The sequence below is a fragment of the Calliphora vicina genome, chromosome 2 (genome assembly GCF_958450345.1).
Source record: "Calliphora vicina chromosome 2, idCalVici1.1, whole genome shotgun sequence".
In the NCBI taxonomy this organism is placed as follows: domain Eukaryota; kingdom Metazoa; phylum Arthropoda; class Insecta; order Diptera; family Calliphoridae; genus Calliphora; species Calliphora vicina.
In genome coordinates this window covers 23,719,369-23,743,783 of record NC_088781.1, presented here as the reverse complement: position 1 = coordinate 23,743,783, position 24,415 = coordinate 23,719,369, and the positions used below count along the sequence as shown (strand labels likewise).

General features: G+C 29.9%; 1 protein-coding gene across 9 annotated transcripts in view; it reads right to left on the bottom strand.

Annotated features, from left to right (window-relative positions):
* The window catches only part of Nhe2 (Na[+]/H[+] hydrogen exchanger 2), a 192,498-nt gene that overhangs the window by 63,309 nt on the left and 104,774 nt on the right, over positions 1-24,415 (bottom strand). For all 9 annotated transcript variants that reach the window (XM_065502465.1, XM_065502473.1, XM_065502467.1 and 6 more), the window contains exons 4-5: positions 16,940-17,203; positions 2,978-3,180 (exon numbers count right to left, since the gene is read on the bottom strand). In XM_065502465.1, the coding sequence (XP_065358537.1) occupies positions 2,978-3,180; positions 16,940-17,203 (467 nt within the window). The remainder of the gene's footprint in view (positions 1-2,977; positions 3,181-16,939; positions 17,204-24,415) is intronic.

Sequence of the window (24,415 nt, the reverse complement as noted above, 5' to 3'; positions counted from 1 at the left end):
GAACTAGAACTGAACTAGAACTGAACTAGAACTGAACTAGAACTGAACTAGAACTGAACTAGAACTGAACTAGAACTGAACTAGAACTGAACTAGAACTGAACTAGAACTGAACTAGAACTGAACTAGAACTGAACTAGAACTGAACTAGAACTGAACTAGAACTGAACTAGAACTGAACTAGAACTGAACTAGAACTGAACTAGAACTGAACTAGAACTGAACTAGAACTGAACTAGAACCTGAACTAGAACTAGAACCTGAACTAGAAACTGAACTAAAACTGAACTAGAACTTAACTAGAAATTGAATTAGAACTAGAACCTGAACTAGAACTAGAACTGAACTAAAACTTAACTAGAACCTGAACAAGAACGCGAACTAGAACTTAACTTGAAGCTGAATTAGAACTTAACTAGAACCTGAAATAGAACTGAACTAGAACTTAACTAAAAGCTGAACTAGAACCTGAATTGGAAACTGAACAAGAACGCGATCTAGAACTTAACTTGAAACTGAATTAGAACCTGAAGTAGAACCTGAGCTAGAACCTGAACTAGATCCTGAACAAGAATCTGAACTAGAACTTGGGCTAGAACAGAACTAGAATCTGAACTGGAACCTGAACTAGAATCTGAAATAGAACTGAACTAGAACTTAACTAAAAGCTGAACGAGAACCTGAATTAGAATTGAACTATAACGTGAACAAAAACTAACTAGAACCTGAAGTAGAACCTGAACTAGAATCTAAACTAGAACTTGAAGTAGAACTTGAGCTAGAACTGAACTAGAACTTAACTAAAAGCTGAACGAGAACCTTAAATATAACTGAACTATAACGTGAACTAGAACTAACTAGAACTGAACTAGGACTTAAATAGAAGCTGAACTAGAACTTAACCAGAAACTGAATTAAAACCTGAACTAGAACCTGAACTAGAACCTGAACTAGAACCTGAACTAGAACCTGAACTAGAACCTGAAGTAGAACCTAAGTTAGAACTGATCTAGAAACTGAACGATTCTCTTAAGGCTATTTTGACCAAAAACATTAAGAGATAATTTGTATTGTGTGTACGACTTAAAACAGCATGATATACTATAGAAAATGTTGAATTTTCTGCCAACAAAGCGTCATGTGCGGGAAGTTTTGCTTTACTTCATTAATTTGAAAAAAAGTGATGCTGAAGCACCGAATGTGTTCCTTCGGTTTCAAAGTGTCAAAGATGGTTTGTGCAGTGCAGAAGCCCAGGACAGCCAAACTAAGTTTGAAGACCAAGAATTGGAAGCATTACTCCATGAAGATTGCTGTAAAACTCAACTAGACTTGCAGAATCTTTGGGAGCTACTCAAGCAGTTATTTCAAAATGTTTGCGAGCAGCATAATTCATCCAAAAGCAGTTAAATTCGGTACCATGCGAATTGAAGTAGAGAGACGATTTAGAATGTCCGCTATAAAAGCAAAATCATTTTTGAACCGAATCATTTCTCGCGATGAAAAATTCATCCATAAGATAACCTGAAGAGTAAGATATCGCATGTGCAGGTCGGCCAACCAGCCGAATCAAAACCAAAGCCATATATCCATGGCGCTAAGGTAATTCTCTGTATTTGTTGGGGTTCTTTCTATTATGAGCTGCTGCATTCTGTCCAGACCATCACATGGAATCTGTTTGAAGCGAACATTTGCCGAAAAACGTCCAGAATATGGGGCCAGATTATACCAACGCTCGGCCTCATGTTGGAATATCTGTTAAAAACTATTTAGAATTAAGTGGTTGGGAAGTTCATTCTCAACCACCTTAAAGTTCTTTTAGCTCGGAAATCATATGTTGAAAGAAAGATGGGAAAAGGTCATATGCTAACAATGGCCAATACAATAGAATAAATTTATATTATACAAATGTTTCAAAATAAAAGCTAAAAATTTAAAAAAAAATCCCAAATTTTAAAGTCATAAACCCAATAAAAACAAGTAAGAAAGTATGGTTGGTCAAGCCCGACCATATAATACCCTACACTAAGTAAAAGAGCAAAAACATTTTTCTTTTAAAATTTCAATAATTTATATTTTTGAGTGATTTTCTGAAGTGGGCCTTATATGGGGGCTATGACCAATTATGGACCGATCACCATGAAATTAGGTCGTGTCATTTATGTCTATATAAAAGTTATTTATGTTGAATTTTGTGTAAATACCAACATTTTTAAGCGATTTATGCACGTTAAAGTGATTTTCGGAAGCTATGACTAATTATGGACCGATCGTAACAAAATTTGGTGACATGAATTTTGTGTATATAAAACTTTTTTAGAGCGGAATTTGTGGAGATACATATATAAATTAAACATTTATGACCGATAAAGTCCAATTTCGGAAGGACATTTGTATGGGGGCTAGGTGAAATAATGGACCGATTTCAGCCAGTTTCAATAGGCTTGGTCCGTGGGCCGAAAAAATAATATGTACCAAATTTGATCGAAATATCTTCAAAATTGCGACCTGTACTCTGCGCACTAGGTTTACATGGACAGCCAGCCAGCCAGTGATCCAGACGGACGGACGGACATCGTTTAATCGACTCAGAAAGTGATTCGTTACAAAAATCTGCACAAACGCATAATACCCTCCCCACTATGGTGGTGTAGGGTATAATAATTTCATGGGAAAAAAGTAGATTGGTTTGGCTTCTTTTAAATATTGTTCTGATAATTTTGCAGTTCACAGTAAAGTACTAACATTCTTGTGAACTTCACTGTCAAACATAACTGTTAGAACAAAACAAAAATTCCTTTAAAGGTTAATAATACTCGTACTTTTTTCTAATCATTAAGAATACTTAATATATACTCATATACTATTGAACCAAAGATGACATAGATTGATAAATCATGACAATTTTTTATTGGTCCTTCAATTAAAAACAAGAAACTGAGAAAATAAAAATCTCATTAAAATTTATTTAAAAGACTTACCGTAACAGCATCATTGAGTAGCGATTCACCAAAGACGACAATATACAAAATTTCATTGACATGTATCTCTTCAAAGACAGCCAATACAGCCACAGGATCCACAGCCGATATAAGGGAGGCAAAGATGAAGGTTTCCATTAATTTGGGAGTTTCAGCCGCGCTGCCATAAATGCCACTCAGACCACAGGCATACAATGAACCGCCTTTTGGGAGGAGGGAGCAAAAAAGAGAAGAAAAAAAAACAGATAAAGAAATTAAATAAAGTTAAAAGGAAGGAGGTATTTTTTTTCATTTATAAATATTGATAAATAGAATTGGTTACAAAAACAACAATTATAAAGACGTATGACAAACTGCGTCATAATGTCATCGTAGGGTTTCCTTTGGCAAACATGTCACATGTTAAACAAAAAAAACAATAAAACAAATTCAAATAAAAAAAGCTAAATCCATGTATTTTATCCTTATATCATTTGAATAGCAGCACATGTTTAAACAAATCGGCAGTGTGTAGAATTTAGATAGAGGCAATTTTAGTTTCTTTTGTTTCAGAGTAAAAATCTTTTTTTCACTTTCCCACTGACTTTCTTATAAGACATCTAATGAGAACTTTTACCGATATTGGACACATATATCAGTACTATTGATTAATTTATACATCTTTAACAGCTGCAGCTCTACATGTGTTAAAACCTGACACAACTGCGAACGGTATTTAAAAGTCCCTACACCTTCTATATTGATGTTACTAGTTATGAAAAGATGGTATCAGTAATTCTAAAGCTCTGCAACCATTTGAAAATTGTCCGTCTCTGCTATCACCTTTATTTTAATGACCCAGACTGCCTTAACGTAAGGACCCCAACAACAAGACCCCCAATTTGTAAATAGAAAAATAATATTCAATAACATTCTCCGTACTCAAGTTACAACCACCATCATCATCATCGCCATTTCAATAATTTGTTGTACAATATAAATAAATAAATTTATCACATTAATATTTTCTTTTTATTATTTATTTATATTTACAATGACGCATTCCTTTATAGAATTATTTATATAATAGTGTTTTTTTATTATTAGTTGTATTTATTGTAAAATATGTAACATCAGCAGTTGTTATATGACAACAGGAGACAGGAGTTTTCTTAGGAAAGAAACAAAAAAAACATATAGTTGGGTTATGCAGGACATTTGTAATCCAGTAATCAATTTTGAAGTGTTTTAAATACAAACATTTTAGTATGGTCCAGATATTAACTAAGATCATTTTTATAGAAGTGATCAGTGTAATAGATCTGGAAAATTTTCTATAGACATTAAGCATCAGTATAATTGAACCAGAAAATTTTCTATAGCTAATTTTAGTCAGTGAGACTGAGCCCAAAAATTTGATATAGAAATTAAGCATCTGTGGGACTGAAAAACCTTTTTCTATTGAAAAACGTTTTTCTATTTAAAAACAGTTTTCTACTTAAAACAAAAGTTTTTCTACAAAAAACTTTTTTTTCCAAAACAAACACCGTTTTCTACTGAAAAATGTTTTTTATTAAAAAAAACTGTTTTCTGCTTAAAAAAAGTTTTTCCAAAAAAAACTGTTCTTTTTCAACTAAAAACCGTTTTTCAACTAAAAACCGTTTTTCAACTAAAAACTGTTTTTTAACTAAAAACCGTTTTTCTACTAAAAACCGGTTTTCTACTGAAAAATGTCTTTTTATTAAAAAATTTTTTCAAAAAAAAACGTTTTTCTACTAAAACCATTTTTCTACTAAAAAACGTTTTTCTACTAAAACCATTTTTCTACTAAAAACCGTTTTTATACTAAAAATCGGTTTTCAGTAGAAAACCCGTCTTTCTACTAAAAACCGCTTTTCTACTAAAAACCGTTTTTCTACTGAAAAATGTCTTTTTATTAAAAAATTTTTTCCAAAAAAAAGTTTTTCTACTAAAAACCGGTTTTCTACTAAAACCCGTTTTTCTACTAAAAACTGTTTTTCTACTAAAAAACCGTTTTTCTAAAAACCGGATTTCTACTAAAAACCGTTTTTCTACTAAAAACCGGTTTTCTAAAAACCGGTTTTCTACTAAAAACCGTTTTTCTACTAAAATCCGTTTTTCTACTAAAACCCGTTTTTCTACTAAAACCCGTTTTTCTACTAAAACCCGTTTTTCTACTAAAACCCATTTTATCTACTAAAATCAGTTTTTCTACTAAAAACCATTTTTCTACTAAAAATCGTTTTTCTACCGAAAAATGTATTTTTATTAAAAAAACTGTTTTCTACTTGAAAAAAAATTTTTTTCCAAAAAAAAAAGTTTTTCTACTAAAAATCTTTTTTCAACTAAAAATCGTTTTTCTACTAAAAACCGTTTTTCTACTAAAAACCCGTTTTTCTACTAAAAAACGTTTTTCTACTAAAACCGTTTTTCTACTAAAAAAAAATTTTCTACTAAAAACCAGGTTTTCTACTAAAAAAAAACGTTCTACTAAAAAAAAACGTTTTTCTACTAAAACCCGTTTTTCTACTAAAATAAGGTTTTTACTAAAACACCGTTTTTATACTGAAAAACGTTATTTTTATTAAAGAACAGTTTTCTACTTAAAAAAACTTTTTCTACTAAAACCGTTTTTCTACTAAAAAAATTTGTCTACTAAAAACAGGTTTTCTACTAAAAAAAAACGTTTTTCTACTAAAACCTGTTTTTCTACTGAAACCCGTTTTTCTACTAAAACCGTTTTTCTACTAAAACCCGTTTTTCTACTAAAACCCGTTTTTCTACTAAAAACTTTTTCAACTAAAAACAGTTTTTCTACTAAAAAAAAAAACGTTGTTCTACTAAAAACCGTTTTCTTATGTACGGTTTCAACGTGCGAGAGATGGTTTGTTAAGTTCAGAATTGGTGATTTTGATACGGAATGAAAAAATCGACCAAGCCAGCCAAATAAGTTTTAAGACCAAAAATTGGAGTCATTACTCCATGAAGATTGTTGTAAAACTCAACAAGAGCTTGCAAAATCATAGAGAGCTACTCAATTAGCAATTTCAAAACGTTTGCTAGCAGCAGGATTCGTCCAAAAGCAGGGAAATTGGGTACCATACGAATTGAAGCCGAGAGACCTTGAAAGACGATTTTGCATGTCCGAAATGATGCTTGCACGCTATAAAAGAAAATAATTTTTGCATCAAATCATTACATTCCATGAAAAATGATTCCATAACAATAACCCGAAGCGTATGTGAAGCCCGGCTAACCGGCCGAATCGACACCAAAGCCAAATATTCATGGCGCTAAGGTAATGCTCTGTTTTTGGTATGAGCAAAAGGATCCTATCTAGAATGAGCTGCAGAAATCTGAAAAACGTCCAGAATATGCGGCCAGACATGACACAGTAATATTCTATCATGACAATACTCGGCCACATGTTGCAATACCTGGTATTTAGAAAGAAGTGGTTGGGAAGTTTTGCCTCACCCGCCTTATAGTCAAGACCTTGCCCCGTCCGACTACTATTTGTTGTCTATTTACACTTCAGAACAGAGTATCCTTTATTGGCTTGATTCGTTATTGACCTCAAAAGATGAGCAGTTCTTTTGGCTCGGAATCCATATGTTGCAAGAAAGATCGGAAATGGTCATAGCTTACAATGGCTAATACTTTAAATAAATTTATATTTTACAAATGTTTTATTTTAAATCTTGTTTTTTACCACTCAAAAACTTTCGGATTTCGTCCTCCTAACATTTGCCAAATGCCTGAGAAATTCAGAGAGTGTCATCACAATTTTCACAGAGGAAAAACTCAGCAAGCGCATGAAATTCATTACGTTTTACATGTTAAAAATAAAACGTTACCTCTTTAAATACGCTAATAAATAATAACTTAAGATAATTACACTTACGATTATAATCGCTCGCATCGATTAATTGGCAATAAAAATACATAATTTGTTATTTTAATATAAAGACTTTAAGTAAAAGCCCTAAAAGATAAGGCGCATAATATTAAAATCAATATTTATTTAATGAAAGCAAAATAAATAAGAAAACAAGGTGGCAGTCAGTGTATTTAATTAGAAAGCAATATAAGGAATATAATAATGTCACTGTTAAAAAAACAGCAATTAGTTATTTTATTGGGTAATAGGTCATTTACATTGAATATGAATACAGTTAATTTAAAAAGTTTTCATACAGAAAACGGACATCATTACGTGATAAAAGACCAAAAAAAGAACACGTGCCTCCCAGTTTTGCCAATGCTTGCAAACAGTTCGGATTTTTGATGTACTTTCTGAGGCAAAGTTGCAGCCCTTGTCATAAAGAACAAAAATTGTGAACATATAAAATTAAAAAAACCTCATCTTCAAGATCAAAATCGCAAAAAACTTTAAAAAGTTCGAAATAAGTAAATGTAGAAATAAAATTTTTTTTAAGCCACCTAAAAGTATGCTTTAGTTTAAAATAATTTAACAGTTTATGGCCCAAAACACTTAATTCTTATAGTTTTTTCTTATTAACTTACATTGACCTACATAAACGGTGTTAAGAATCATTCTTAGGAAGTTGATATATTCTAGAAAGTTGTTTATTGAGATCTTAAGTAAATTTTTGTAGTTGATTGTTTCCTTGAATTTTGAACGGTTTGCTACCTATGGACCTCAACAGGGGAAACAAATTAAAAAAATCAAAATTTTTCAAGTTTTTTGCGATTTTGATCTTGAAGATGAAGTTTTTTTGATTTTGTATGTTCACAATTTTTGTTCTTTATGACAAGAGCTAGAACTTTGCCTCAGAGAGTAAATCAAAATTCCAAACTGTTTGCAAGATATGAGCCTGAGAATATGATCACTTTTTTGCAAAAATGACACCAAATCTTTGGGGGCCCATAAAAAAAGTGCATGACTTTGGGCAAAACTGGGGGACATGGGTCGTTTTTTTTGGTATTTTATCACGTAGTGCTGTCCGTATATGGTTATATTTTTTCGTGTTGTACTGTGTAATCAAATTTAAAAATATTGCTTATTATTTTTCAGCAATAATTTCATAGTTCAATTAGTATTAGTACAAAGAATTAGTATTAGTAAGTTAAGCCATGAAAAGTTCTTAAAAATCTTAAATTTGTTTATGTTGAATATTCTGATCTCCCTAAAACACTGCACGAAATAATCTAAGCATACAAAATAAAATGTGGGAAATTACAAGCAATGTATGATAAATTTTGAGTGATAAACAGTTTATTTTTTATCCCAAAATAGCAAATATTGTTTAATATGTTCAACACGAAATAATCTAAGCATACTAAACAGGATTTTAGTATGAGAAGCATACTAAATACGTAAATAAGAATCTAGATTAAGAGGAGAGATGGAGGTGGCCAGGTTTTGTTTTGTTCGAAAAGCAATTTCTTGAAAAAAAAGTGTTTCAATTATCAAAATTTGATCTAAAAAACCTTCAAGTGTTTTCACTTCTCCCTCTTTTCATATATATATGTATATTAAATGCAACCAGCCAGTCAGTCGCGTGTGTCTAATGAAATAATTTAAATATGTATTTTATAATTTAAATTTTCACAACTATTTGATTTATTATTGTTATTATTATTATTGTGATTATTAATTTTGTCATCTATTCAAATGAGCCAGCAGTTTTTTTTTCTCATTATTTGTTTAAATAATTTCATTCACAATCTATACATATTTGTTCATTGATCTACTTTCTAAATATTTTTTTTTTTACAATAAATAAGTAATATAAATACAGACATAGATACATAATATATTTTTAAATTACTTTGCATTGGACTGCTTTGCTTGGCTGATAGATGTCATAATTTATAAACAAAATAAAAATGGAAATAAGAAAAACAATTCAGGTGTGAATTCTGTATATAACCAGAATCAATGACAAAACGAATTCACCACCTCGTTTAATAAACATTTGAGACGTTTATTTTGATTTGAATGAATAACATAAAAAAATAAAAAAAAATAGTGAAGTGCTTTTGATAATAGTATTATTTGTAATAATTGAAAGAAAAGCCTATTGAAATTGACGTTGACTTTGACGTTTTAGTGTACATTTTATTAACACTTGGTTTAATCTAATAGTTTTGTTTTAATAAGCATTAGAAATAAATAAATAATCAATTATTTTGATTTTAAATAACAATATGAAAGACTATACCAGACTTATTATTAATATTAAGAAATATTGAAAATACAATGTGTTTTAGAGTATTTATATTTATGTCAAAGATTATAATCAGAATTTGATGACTGGTAGGTACTTCAACTAATAAAATATTTACGTCAAAGCTACGCAATGTATTTTTATAAACACCATCCAAAAAAATGGGGGGTATATTGAATTTGTCGTTTCGTTTGTAACACATCAAAATATTTATCTTACATCCACATTATTATATATATTCTGGGACCTCATAAGATTCTAAGACAATCTAGCTAGGTCCCTCTATCCGTCCGTCTGTCCGCCTATTGAAAACACGAAAGGAGCAAGCAGTCCGCTATTTTTCACAAATACTCTTTACCCTTTTTTGTGCTCTTCAATTCTCTTTTAATAAGAGCCCAAGCTCCAGACAGTTGGCCTTAGCTCCAGATAGTTTGTATGATTTGCCTCTCTTGGTACAAATACCAAATTATTGTTCTTGTACCACTCAACATCTTGCTTACCATAGTGACAGGATGCCAAATCAGGCCATAAATAAGTGGACACATTAAGAAGTCTTATGAATGAAAGCATCCTCTTTTGTAAACATTCCTTGATGTAAATTTCGTTATTTATAGAGTCTTTTATAACAAATGTTTAGCTTCTTTTGTCGCAACTGCATATTGCTTGCCATATCAAGAACTTTTTGGGAAAATTTTCTGCTTTTGGGTCCTAAACTTTTCTACAACTTTTCTTCCCTCGAGCATCAGCAACATAATATTGACCCGAAAGCTGCGAAAAAAATGTCCAGAACATATGTTTCGTCATCCATTATGCAGCAGGTATATTTTTTTGTATAACATTTTACTTCAATTTCCATGCTCTGACTTTGGCCTCTAAATATTAAGCAGAGTTCCTGTCAACAACTTTTTGAGCCTTGTATGTTTTTAAACCTGCATTGGCTTTAACTTTTCGTACGAAATAGTCCGAGTACTGAGCTAACCGGACTTCTTTGTTAACGGATGTGTTGGGAGCTCTTTCGAAAATGCTTTCTATTTATTGGCTTTAGAAACATCATGTGGACCATTCCTTCTACATGAATCAGGCGGACAAATTCTCCCAATACTTTTTAATAACATTGGAATCAGTTTGATGGCAGACATTTGATTGTTTGGCCAACTTTTTGTACGACCAAGTTGGGTTTTGTTGAAAATATTTAATAATTTTAGCATTTACACGAACATAATTGATATTAAATATTATAACTGACATACTTTTCAAAGGAAAATTGATCAAAAAGAAAAAATCAAATAATACTTAGGTTAAAAATTTTAAGGAAAAGTGTGCGTTGAAGTTTTTTCGATCTCAGTCCTTTGCACTTTCTTTATACTTTCTGCACAAATAGTAGCTGCAAATATAAATCTTGCGTGAATTTTAGGACACCCGTTAATAATTAATGGTATCTGAAAAGTGACATATAGTCAACCCACATCCTCGATTATATGTTTTCTCTTCCAATAGTTTCCAGAATATTCCCATTTATTTGGAACAAAATAAATTTTTCGCAAATGCAAGTCTGATTTGTATGATTAGGTTATTTATTTCTGAAATAATTATAATTTTAGACAAAAATGTTAATGTACTAATTTCATAGTATAAAAATCAGTTCCCCTCATTTTATTTTGTATGCTTAGATTATTTCGTTTAGTGTATTTATTTTTAATACTGAGGTCTAAACTTTAAATTAAAGATTCTTCTATATTTCTGGAAAGTTTCAAAGAGATTGCTCAATTAATTTTGTGATTATGAAGCAAAATATGACAAAGATTGTCCCCTATTAATACCCATTAATGTTTGCCATTTCAATTAAAAATAAACACTTTAAAACTGCTAATTAATAGTTAGATTTGTTTAAATAAATATTTATTTAACAATTAAATCACATTGTTTAAATGCATCTTTTGTTTAATAACAGTCATTAAAAAAAATTATAATTTTTATTGCATTCATTGCATCTGTTTTAGCAAAAATGTTTAAACAATATTGAATATTTTTAAAAAAACAAAACTACATAAACTCCTATAAATAAGTTTGTATTGATGATTATACTAAATTATAGTACAAGTGTTAATCAAATTGTAAAAAAACTTTTAACAAAGACTCGTAATATTTAAACACATAGAAAAGAAAAAAAGGTTTAAAACAAATCTGTTAAATTTCTAACATAATTAACACTCTGCATTTAAGTGTGAATAATGGCAATGAAGGAGGATAAAAATAAATAAAACTGTAAGAAAACAATATGTAAAAATAAACAAAGAAAGTCTCAAATATTAAGGAAAATCAATATGAAAATTAAATTTGTCTGGGTTATTTATGATTTTTATTTATTTTTTTCTTAAATTTTTATTTAAATAACCCTGATTTTTCAAATATGAAAAGCAAACAATACCGGACGTATGAGTAATACCTACTGTCTGCAATTCATAATAACAATAAAATCAAAACAAGTTATATAGTCCACAGCAATTGTATATATCACTCATACGCTCTCAGATAAATGCACTTGCAGCTCTATTCTGTCTCTCTCTCCCATATAACACACATGTTTTAACGGCATTTAAATGGTGTTAACTGTGTGACTCTCCCACACGCACTCTCTTTGCTACCAACTCAAACAAGATAGAAAACACAAACAAGTACATAATGTTATTAAAATAGGTCAGCCATGTTTGTTTGTTTACAAGCTTAAATTAATGACTCTGTGTGTGTTTTTTTCTATTCTCTCAAATGATTAACATAAACTACATTAGAATAGATTTATTTATTAAACAAATGGTCATCAATCAATTTCATTACACTCGCACATACTTGGCATTATTAACAACAAGATATAATTGAGTTTCAATTTATTTTGATTTGTATTTCATACACTGCTAGAAAAAATCAAAGCATACAAACGAAAATGCTGGATTTTTGATATTTCTTCATTGGACAACCAAATTTATTGTATACTTCATTTAAAAAGCAGACAAGAGTCTATAAAAACAAAAGGGTATTACAAAATGTGCGCAAGATTTAAATTGGTTTTCTTTCAATTGTTATTTTTTAACTGAATCGCAAAGTACGCATCTTAAAACTCAGGCTGGTTGAAGGCTTTTTGGCATAGACATCTGTCTTCAAATAACCCCATACAAATAAATCACACGACATAGGCCCAACGAGAGAGTGCACTATCAGGAAATGTCTCATGCTGTATTTGAATTCATTCACAGACTGTTTGTCTTGTGAAGCAATTAAATTATGCAGAAAGAAGTTTCTTACAAAGTCGCGATATCGTAACTAGTAACAGTCACTGATTCAACAAAATCATTTTCGAAGAAGATGAAATTAATCGCTTATTATATTGAAACTGTGGCCTGCAAACTTTTATTATTTATGGTTCAACAGTGAAAATGCGTTGTTTTTTCGTGTAAGGACTGAGATCGAAAAAACCTTAACACGCGTTTTTCATTAAAACTTTTAACCCAAGTATTATTGTTTTTTTGATCAAGCATTCCTTTGAAAAACATGTCAGTTATTATATTTAATGTTAATTATGTTCGTTTGTTGTTAATGATTGAAGAGAAAAAAGTTCGTACTAAAATTATTAAAAAATTTAGTACGATAGTAGTAGTTAGGTTAGCTCAGTTCTCGGACTATTTGGTACGAAAAGTTAAAGCCAATGCAGGTTTAAAAACATACAATGCTCAAAAAGTTCATGCGAGGAACTCTGCTAAAAATTTAGAGGCCAAAGACAAAAAAATTGAAGTCAAATTTTATACAAAAAATATACCTGCTGCATTTTTTCGCAGCTTGTATGCTGCTGATGCTCGAGGGAATGTTGTAGAAAAGTTTAGGACCCAAAAGCAGAAAATTTTCCCAAAAAGTTCTTGGCATGGCAAGCAATATGCAGTTGCGGCAAAAGAAGTCAAACATTTGTTACAAAAAGCTCTATAAATACCGAAATTTACATCAAGTAATGTTTGCAAAAGTGGATGCTTTCATTCATAAGACTACTTAATGTGTCCACTTATTTATGGCCTGATTTGGCATCCTGTCACTATGGTAAGCAAGGTATTGCGTGGTACAAGAACAATAATATGGTATTTGTACCAAGAGAGGCAAATCCTCCAAACTGCCTGGAGCTAAGTTCAGTGGAGAGATATTGGGCTCTTGTTAAAAGAGAATTGAAGAGCACAAAAAAGGTGTCCAAAAGTGTGATAGATTTTAAACGGAGATGGACTACCTGTTCGAACAAAATGACAGAAAGCTGAATAAAAACTTTAATGGAAGGGTTTCCGGAAAAGCTTCATAAAAAAGTAATATTTTTTGTAAATTGTAATAATAATTTCAATAAAATAAAAAAAATCGAAACTGTATCTTTAGTGGTTTGATTTTTATTAACATACTAGTTGACTAGTTCTTAAAGTTTTTCCAACCCACATACACCTGCCTGTTCTTATTTATTTGCAAGTAAAATATCTAAATTTGTACTGCATACTTTAGGGTGTTTTTTTAATACAGTTAACTGGACTCAAAAAAAATGTTTTATCCGGAATTTTTTTTTTTTTACAAAAATTTCGAATCGAATAAAAAAAAATCAGCCAAATCGCTCCCCGTTCTCACTTGATGTCATTACATACATGGACCATTTCATTTTTATATGTATAGATATATATGTATGTTAAAATTTTTCGATTTCAGTCCTTAGATATTTCAAAGACCTTTGCAACGGCGTATATAAGGCCACATTAAGTCGGACATATAATGGGTCCGAAATCGAAAAAAAAAATATTTTTTATCCCAATTTTTTTTCACCAAAAAATGTTTTTTTGTTATAAAATTTTTTTTTTATAAATTTAAAAAATAAAAAATATTTTTTGTCATAATTTTGTTCACCAATAAATTTAAAAAAAGTTTTTTAAATTTTGTTTCACTTTTCTGCACTCATAGCAACAAATTTAAATCTTGCATGAATTTTGGGACACCCGTTAATAGGTACAAATTTACATATAATCAAGCCACATCCTCAGTTTTAGCTTATGCTGATTCATTTGCTCTCTAATAGGTTCCACACTATTCCCATTTATTTTGAAAAAATACATTTTTCGTTAATGCATGTCTGCTTTGTATGATTAGATTATTTCTTTCAAAATAATTATATTTTTTATACAATGTTAACGTACTAATTTCAGATACTTTATAAATCTGTTTTAGATCACCGCTTCAATTTTTCTCTTCATTTTATTTTGTATGCTTAGATTATTTCGTTTAGTGTATTTATTTACAACTTCAATTTGTGTGTGTTTTTCTTTTTTTTTGTCTCTCAACTAATTTATAAAATGAAATTAACATAAACAAATTAATAGAAATCGAAATGTCAATTTGCTGGTGCGTAGAAATAATTGATTTAATCGTTTTACATGTGCACGCTGGGACTTGTTTGAAATCAAAGTATAAACAGTCAAATTCATTATTTGTAGTTACATATATTTAACGGGTAATTTTCGATGAACGAGTATTAATAATGTTAAAATATCTATATAAGAAATCTTTATGAGAGAGAGAGAGGAATGGTTTAAAAAAATCGCGCTAATAACTTAGTAAAGTAGAAAATAATGACACTGACATTTAGAAACTAGGTTGAAGGAATTTTTGTGACAGACCATAATTACATAGAATAAATGTTAAAAGGTTATTTCTTGTTATTTCGAATTTCAACTTGAATATTGTAAGCCAACAGATTTATTAGAATCCAAATTTGGCAACGAAATGAGTGTCGCTCTTCTTTATATTGCATTTAAATTTTGGTTTATTAAGATGTCAAAGGTTAAATACCACATTTTGCTTCATAACTCCAAAAGTAAAAGAGTTTTGCTCTTCAAAATTTTTGCACATATAGCAGAGGTTTTAATAATTATGATATTACTGATTTATTATTAAATAATAAATTGGTTTTGAAGATAACAGACTTTAAACTTAGCCACCTAAATATAAAATATTTTTCTCATCTTACTGGTCAGTATTTTTATAAATCTTTGATTTCAAATAAAATTCCTCTTGAGACAATGTATTTTCTAGCCATCTCCCCACATGTTTAGAGCCAACTGGCAATAAATAATGCTGTTACAAATTGATTTAAATTCATTGAGATTTTATTGTAACGAAATAAATCCCAACACAATACAATATAAAGGAAATATCTTTAAACAAATAATTTATTTAACAACAGCAAAACAGTAAAAAAAACTGCAATAATTTAAATAGAAATATTTATTTATCATTGTTTTGTAATCTAAGCTTTTGTTTAGCAATAAAAAGAACACAAAAAAAACCATTTAATTTGAGATCAAATGTCGAATTAATTGAAAATTGTTTACATTATCCCGCTCTATTATAGAAATTAACAATGAATATTGGAAAACAGAAAAAATAATATATTAAAATTGTAGAAAACTAAAAGAATGAATGGGAAATGTTGTGGGCAAACTAAAATTAACCCTCAGGAAAGCTATTTTCTGCATTCATTTTAAAGAGAAAACTAATTCGAGACTAGAGACGAGACTAGAGACGAGACTAGAGACGAGACTAGAGAAGAGACTAGACTAAAGACGAGACGAGACGAGACGAGACGAGACGAGACGAGACGAGACGAGACGAGACGAGACGAGACTAGAGACGACTCTAGATACGAGACTAGAGACGACACTAGAGACGACACTAGATTCGAGACGAGACGAGACGAGACAAGACAAGACGAGACGAGACGAGACGAGACGAGACGAGACGAGACGAGACGAGACGAGACGAGACGAGACGAGACGAGACGAGACGAGACGAGACGAGACGAGACGAGACGAGACGAGACGAGACGAGACGAGACGAGACGAGACGAGACGAGACGAGACGAGACGAGACGAGACGAGACGAGACGAGACGAGACGAGACGAGACGAGACGAGACGAGACGAGACGAGACGAGACGAGACGAGACGAGACGAGACGAGACGAGACTAGACTAGAGACGAGACTAGAGACGAGACTAGACTAGAGACGAGACGAGACTAGAGACGAGACTACAGACGAGACTAGAGACGAGACTAGAGACGAGACTAGAGACGAGACTAGAGACGAGACTAGAGACGAGACTAGAGACGAGACGAGACTAGAGACGAGACTAGAGACGAGACTACAGACGAGACTAGAGACGAGACTAGAGACGAGACTAGAGACGAGACTAGAGACGAGACTAGAGACGAGACTAGAGACGAGACTAGAGACGAGACTAAAGACGAGACTAGAGACGAGACTAGACTAGAGACGAGACTAGAGACGAGACTAGAGACGAGACTAGAGACGAGACTAGAGACGAGACTAGAGACGAGACTAGAGACGAGACTAGAAACGAGACTAGAGACGAGACTATTATAATTGTTTTTAATAAAAATTTATCTCAGATAAAGTTATTTGACCGTTCGTGGGTTAATTATGGCAAATGGCTACAGTTCATTAGGAAATGAAAATTGTTTTATGTCATCAATTTTGTTTAATGTTTTCTTATTATTCCATCTAACCAACCCTGTGGCCTGCTAAATTGTCTTTTAATTTATCTGCTATTTCACTAATGAAATAAGATATTGCCAAACACATATTTTTAATTGCCCTCCAAAATAAAATCCGATCGATTTCAATTTGTTTCTGGTTTTGTTTTCCTTATAATATTAAAAACATAGTTTTTTTTTCGTACTCACCAATGGTTGCAATATTAAATATTGTACCCACAACAGCCATCAATAGAATTGTACCCAAATTGTCGAAAAACAAACGATTGGGCATAAAGTAACCCGCATCCAATATAATCGGTGGCAGCATATAAAAGAAGAAGGTATTCGGTGTCAGCGGGGAGACAGCCACATCCGTACAAAAGAACAGCACCACACCAATAACGACACCCACAACAATTAAAAGGCAAGATTCCGGAAATATCAGATGCAATTTTGGTGTCATGTGGAAACCTGAAAGTTAAAAAAAGGGGAACAATTTTGTTAGATACATTAAAATAATAGCATTTCGTTAAAAACATATAATTTATTTTAGGTTGTCTCACCATTTGGTTCATAACTATGTTTCTACTTAACCGATTTTGCTGATTTTCAATAGCAAACATCTTAGGACAATAAGTAATCTTCTAAATGAATATCATTAATTTCTTATTGGTATGTAGGAGGTGAGCGTGTTTTACACACACAAGGAAATATCATTAATCTCAGATTCTTTTGTCATAGAGTAATTAAATGATAATTTTCCACAATGTCATAAGTGAGTTTGGGCTATGAAAAGGCAATTTTTTTCTAGCTGAAATTTCACCAAAACATATGAAAGTTTCTATGAAGGTAGCTCAAAAAGTCCACACAGTTTGGATATGAACCTCGTTCTTAAAGTATTTACTATGTATTACATTTGATATTTAGTTTTTTCCTCATTTAATTTGATGACCTTGTAACTTGAAAATATATTTTTGTTAAAAGCACATACAAACTCAGACACAAACTCATACCCCACACAAACTCTAAGATAAATGGCAAAAAACTAAAAATTGTATTTGGAAATTTAATGTGTGTGAAAATGGTAGTTATAGGTGTAATGCTCGTAGTATGATTCAGGTATGGTAAACTAAGATTTTCCAAATAATTAAACCTTAAGAGAAGTTTTTGGCCAAACAAGTATGTACAAGGAAAATAAAACTAAGAGGAAATGGGATTGAACACGCAGCCCTTCAATTTAGAATTTGCTAAATTCCAGAACAATTATTGTAGTTAGCAAGGTCAGAATACTCTTTACTGTTTATAATAATTTGAACATTTTTCATTTGCCACGCTAAAAGGTCACAAATGAATATCTATGGTAACGTACTGGGTACTATTTTTAGTACTGGGCACCATTTTTAGTACTAAGTACAATTTTAGTACTAAGTACTAGTTTAGTACTAAGTACTATTTAGTACTTAGTACTATTTAGTACTTAGTACTATTTAGTACTAACTACTATTTATTACTAAGTACTATTTTAGTATTAAGTACTATTTTAGTACTAAGTACTATTTTAGCACTAAGTACCATTTTAGTACTAAGTACCATTTTAGTACTAAGTACTATTTTAGTACTAAGTTCTATTTTAGTACTAAGTACTATTTTAGTACTAAGTACTATTTTAGTACTAAGTACTATTTTAGTACTAAGTACTATTTTAGTACTAAGTACTATTTTAGTACTAAGTTCAATTTTAGTACTAAGTTCAATTTTAGTACTAAGTACTATTTTAGTACTAAGTACCATATTTAGTACCAAGTACTATTTTAGTACTAAGTACTATTTTACTATTTTAGTACTAAGTACTATTTTACTATATATAGTACTAAGTACTATTTTAGTACTAAGTTCAATTTTAGTACTAAGTACTATTTCAGTACTAAGTACTATTTTAGTACTAAGTACTATTTTAGTACTAAGTACTATTTTAGTACTAAGTACTATTTTAGTACTAAGTACTATTTTAGTACTAAGTACTATTTTAGTACTAAGTACTATTTTAGTACTAAGTACTATTTTAGTACTAAGTACTATTTTAGTACTAAGTACCATTTTAGTACTAAGTACTATTTTAGTACTAAGTACTATTTTAGTACTAAGTACTATTTTAGTACTAAGTACTATTTTAGTACTAAGTACTATTTTAGTACTAAGTACTATTTTAGTACTAAGTACTATTTTAGTACTAAGTACTATTTTAGTACTAAGTACTATTTTAGTACTAAGTACTATTTTAGTACTAAGTACTATTTTAGTACTAAGTACTATTTTAGTACTAAGTACTATTTTAGTACTAAGTACTATTTTAGTACTAAGTACTATTTTAGTACTAAGTACTATTTTAGTACTAAGTACTATTTTTAGTACTAAGTACTATTTTAGTACTAAGTACTATTTTAGTACTAAGTACTATTTTAGTACTAAGTATTATTTTAGTACTAAGTACTATTTTAGTACTAAGTACTATTTTAGTACTAAGTACTATTTTAGTACTAAGTATTATTTTAGTACTAAGTACTATTTTAGTACTAAGTACTATTTTAGTACTAAGTACTATTTTAGTACTAAGTACTATTTTAGTACTAAGTACTATTTTAGTACTAAGTACTATTTTAGTACTAAGTACTATTTTAGTATTAAGAACTATTTTAGTACTAAGTTCAATTTTAGTACTAAGTACTATTTTCGTACTAAGTACTATTTTCGTACTGAGTTCAATTTTAGTACTAAGTACTATTTTAGTACTAAGTACTATTTTAGTACTAAGTACTATTTTAGTACTAAGTACTATTTTAGTACTAAGTACTATTTTAGTACTAAGTACTATTTTAGTACTAAGTACTATTTTAGTACTAAGTACTATTTTAGTACTAAGTACTATTTTAGTACTAAGTACTATTTTAGTACTAAGTACTATTTTAGTACTAAGTACTATTTTAGTACTAAGTACTATTTTAGTACTAAGTACTATTTTAGTACTAAGTACTATTTTAGTACTAAGTACTATTTTAGTACTAAGTACTATTTTAGTACTAAGTACTATTTTAGTACTAAGTACTATTTTAGTACTAAGTACTATTTTAGTACTAAGTACTATTTAGTACTAAGTACTATTTTAGTACTAAGTACTATTTTAGTACTAAGTACTATTTAGTACTAAGTACTATTTTAGTACTCAGTACTATATTTAGTACTAAGTATTTTTCCCATTATTTTAGTACTCAGTACTATATTTAGTACTAAGTATTTTTCCATTGTTGGTCCGGATATCTATGGCAATATTAAAGTATATTTTGCTGAAGGGTATATAAGACTCGGCACAACCGAATATAGCTGATTTACTTGTTTTAATTAATATTTTGTTGTAAGAATCTTTTCTCTAACTCATAACACAAATTTCTACAAAAGTACCAACAAATAAATCAAAAAGTACTTTGTTTTCTTATAGATTTTGGTAGATTATTAAAGGCCATTATTTAAGTAAAAGTTGGGAACCTTGAAAATCAAGTGTAAATGGATGTCAAAAAGTTTTAAGCAAATCTACAATGGTTGTAAATGTTCCATACCTGCTATGTAATCTAAATGTGAATGTATTGAAGCAAATTTGTATTTGTTTCTACATAAATGTCTAACTACTGAATATTTGTAAAAGTTAGACGTCATGTTATTTTCCTTTACTTCTTTGGCAGTAGTTTGCTTCGTAATTGTTGTAGTTTACTCGAAATTACTACATTACAAGGACCAATTGAAAGGAGAAAAAACACTTAAACTATGTAAATATCTAAATGTCATGAACACTAATGGAAAACAGCAAAAAAACTAAAAAATACTTTGTCATCAAATTTTTAGTAAAACTTTGTTAAAGGAAAAAAGGTTAATAGTATTTAAGGAGTGAGATCGAAAAATTCTTAACATACATATATGTTTATAAAAAAGAAACCACTAAACTTACAGCTTTAATTTTTTTTTTATTTGATTGAAATTATTATTACAATTTACAAAAAAAATTATTTTTATAGTTTTAATCACTAGTGATGAAATTTTGAACCTTTTTCGGAAACCCTTCCATTAACGTTTTTATAGTGCTTTCTGTCACTTTGCTCGAACATGTAGTCCATCTCCGTTTAAAATCTACCACACTTTTGGACACCTTTTTTGTACTCTTCAATTCTCTTTTAACAAGAGCCCAATATCTCTCCACTGGCCTTAGCTCCGGGCAGTTTGGAGGATTTGCCTCTCTTGGTACAAATACCACATTATTGTTCTTGTACCACTCAAGGGCTTGTTTGCCATAGTGACAGGATGCCAAGTCAGGCCAAAAATAAGTGGACACATTATGAAGTCTTATGAATGGAAGCAGCCTTTTTTGTAAACATTCCTTGATGTAAATTTCGGTATTTATAGAGCCCGTTGTAACAAATGAGTGGCTTCTTTTGCCGCAACTGCATATTGCTTGCCATACCAAGAACTTTCTGGGAAATTTTGTCTGCTTTTGGGTCCTAAACTTTTCTTCAACATTCCCTCGAGCATCAGCAACATAAAATTTTTGACCTGGAAGTTGCGAAAAATCTGCCAGAACATACGTTTCGTCATCCATTATGCAGCAAGAATATTTTTTTATAAAACTTGACTTCAATTTCCGTGCTCTGTTTTTGGCCTCTAAATTTTTAGTAGCGTTCCTGTCAGGAACTTTTTGAGCCTTGTATGTTTTTAAACCTGCATTAGCTTTAACTTTTCGTACCAAATAGTCCGAGCACTGAGCTAACCGGGCTGCTTTCCTACCGGATGTGTTGGGAGCTCTTTTGAAAATGCGTTCTATTTTTTTGGCTTTAGAAACATCATGTGGACCATTCCTTCTACCTGAACCAGGTTTTCTATCAACTGACAAGTTCTCCCGGTACTGTTTAATAACATTGGAAACAGTTTGACGGCAGACCTTTGTATGCTTGGCCAACTTTTTGTAAGACCAAGTTGGGTTTTGTTGAAAATATTTAATAATTTCAGTACGCACTTTTTTCTGGTCACTCATTTTAATCAGATTAACAAAAAAATTAATATAATTGACATTACACATAATAACTGACATGTTTTTCAAAGGTAACTTGATCAAAAAAAAATTCAAATAATACTTGGGTTAAAAAATGTAATGAAAAACGTGTGTTAAGAATTTTTCGATCTCACTCCTTATATTTTTCTTAAAATGAAAGACTTTTATATATTACTTAAGAGCTGGTATGGTAAGGTTAAAGGGTCATTAAACGATTTGTAAACATATGAATAATGTAAGATTCTACTACATAGGACAGAACTTAATGAAAATTGGAGTCCTTGAAGTTATAAAATATAAAAAAAAAACATTCTTACCCCACCCTAGCTTCTAACTGACCAATAATAATAAATACTTTTACAATTTTCTCTTCTACATGTGAATTTATTTCTATAACACCAAATACATCACACCTCTTCATCCACCTTCACCACCATTTAACGTAGAGCCCAAAGAATTTAACATGAAATAGAAAATTTCTCTATTACTCAAGGATGGCCCAAGTATTTCTATTTATATAGTTGAGGAAAATCCCTCCCACATTTCTGTAGTATTTTGGCAATTTTCTACATTTATTGACTTTTTATTACATTCGCATACAAAACAACTTAAGAAAATGAAAATACGTTAACAGCTTAAGTTATTTACACTTATGCTATTCTTACTTTTACACACGCTTTTTATATATTTTATTTACAAACAAAAAAATTGAACAATTGTGCTGAGTTTTTAGAATTTTTGTTCTTTTAAGAACCAATTTTCTTTATGCTTAACATTGACCCATATTTGTTGTGTGTCAATTGTCGTTTTAGCATTATTTTTAAACTGTTTTTTGCCTAAATCTTAAAGTTACACACAGTTTAATATATAAATATTTTATTTTTTTATTTAAGCAAACTTCCAGCTGTTTGATTATAAATTTATGGCCGTTCAACTTCCGAACAAATGAAAATTATTTACAGAAAAAACAAAATGTTTTTTTTATTATGTTTTGGCCGGAAATTTAAAAGTCACACAAATGTTGTCGTTCTATAATTGTTGTTGGCAAACAAACAAAATCCTATTATTAAAATTATGGTTGAGAATTTCTACGAGATATTTTAATAATTCATTAGAAACAAAGTATTCCAAACAAAATACGAAAAAAGTACTAAATTTTACAAAATAGTACTTAGTGCTAAATATAGTTCTTAGTACTAAATATAGTACTTAGTACTAAAATATTAATTAGTACTAAAATAGTACTTAGTACTAAAATTGTATTTAGTACTAAAATTGTATTTAGTACTAAAATAGTACTTACTACTAAATTAGTACTTAGTACTAAAATAGTACTTACTACTAAAATAGTACTCAGTAATAAAATAGTACTTAGTACTAAATTAGAACTTATTTTAGTACTAAAATAGTACTTAGTACTAAAATAGTACTTAGTACTAAAATAGTACTTAGTACTAAAATAGTACTTAGTACTAAAATAGTACTTAGTACTAAAATAGTACTTAGTACTAAAATAGTACTTAGTACTAAAATAGTACTAAAATATTACTTAGTACTAAAATATTACTTAGTACTAAAATAGTACTTAGTATTAAAATAGTACTTAGTACTAAAATAGTACTTAGTACTAAAATAGTACTTAGTACTAAAATAGTACTTAGTACTAAAATAGTACTTAGTACTAAAATAGTACTTAGTACTAAAATAGTACTTAGTACTAAAATAGTACTTAGTACTAAAATAGTACTTAGTACTAAAATAGTACTTAGTACTAAAATAGTACTTAGGACTAAAATAGTACTTAGGACTAAAATAGTACTTAGTACTAAAATAGTACTTAGTACTAAAATAGTACTTAGTACTAAAATAGTACTTAGTACTAAAATAGTACTTAGTACTAAAATAGTACTTAGTACTAAAATAGTACTTAGTACTAAAATATTACTTAGTACTAAAATAGTACTTAGTACTAAAATAGTACTTAGTACTAAAATATTACTTAGTACTAAAATAATACTTATAGTAAAATAGTACTTAGTACTAAAATATTACTTAGTACTAAAATAGTACTTAGTACTAAAATAGTACTTAGTACTAAAATAGTACTTAGTACTAAATATAGTACTATAATTAATACTAAATTAATAAAAAATTCAAAAATGTTAGTAGAAACCTTTTTGTTGTGTAATATTTAACCTTGTAAATAAAAAAATACCACTAAAAAAGGACATTGGGTGGAAGCGTTGAAAGACAAGCCCACTTTTTAACAAAAATAAAAATCATTTCATTCGTCTGTAAATATCAGGGCTTACAAAAACTAAAGGTGCTGGGTGATGGGTAAGTGGTGGCATTGTGTTTGTTGGTACGAACAAATCGTTGGTGTGGTAATAATTGTTTTTCAAGGCCACAAACAATTTTCAAAGTTAATTTTTCGATATTAAATTGTTTGCAAACAAGGCAAACATTTTTTTTAGCTTTCTCTTACTGTATTTGTGAATGACATCAACCAAATATTCAAATGGAATTTCAAATATCACAAAATGTTTATAGAATCGTAATGGAAAACAAAAAAGATATTAATTAAAATGGAC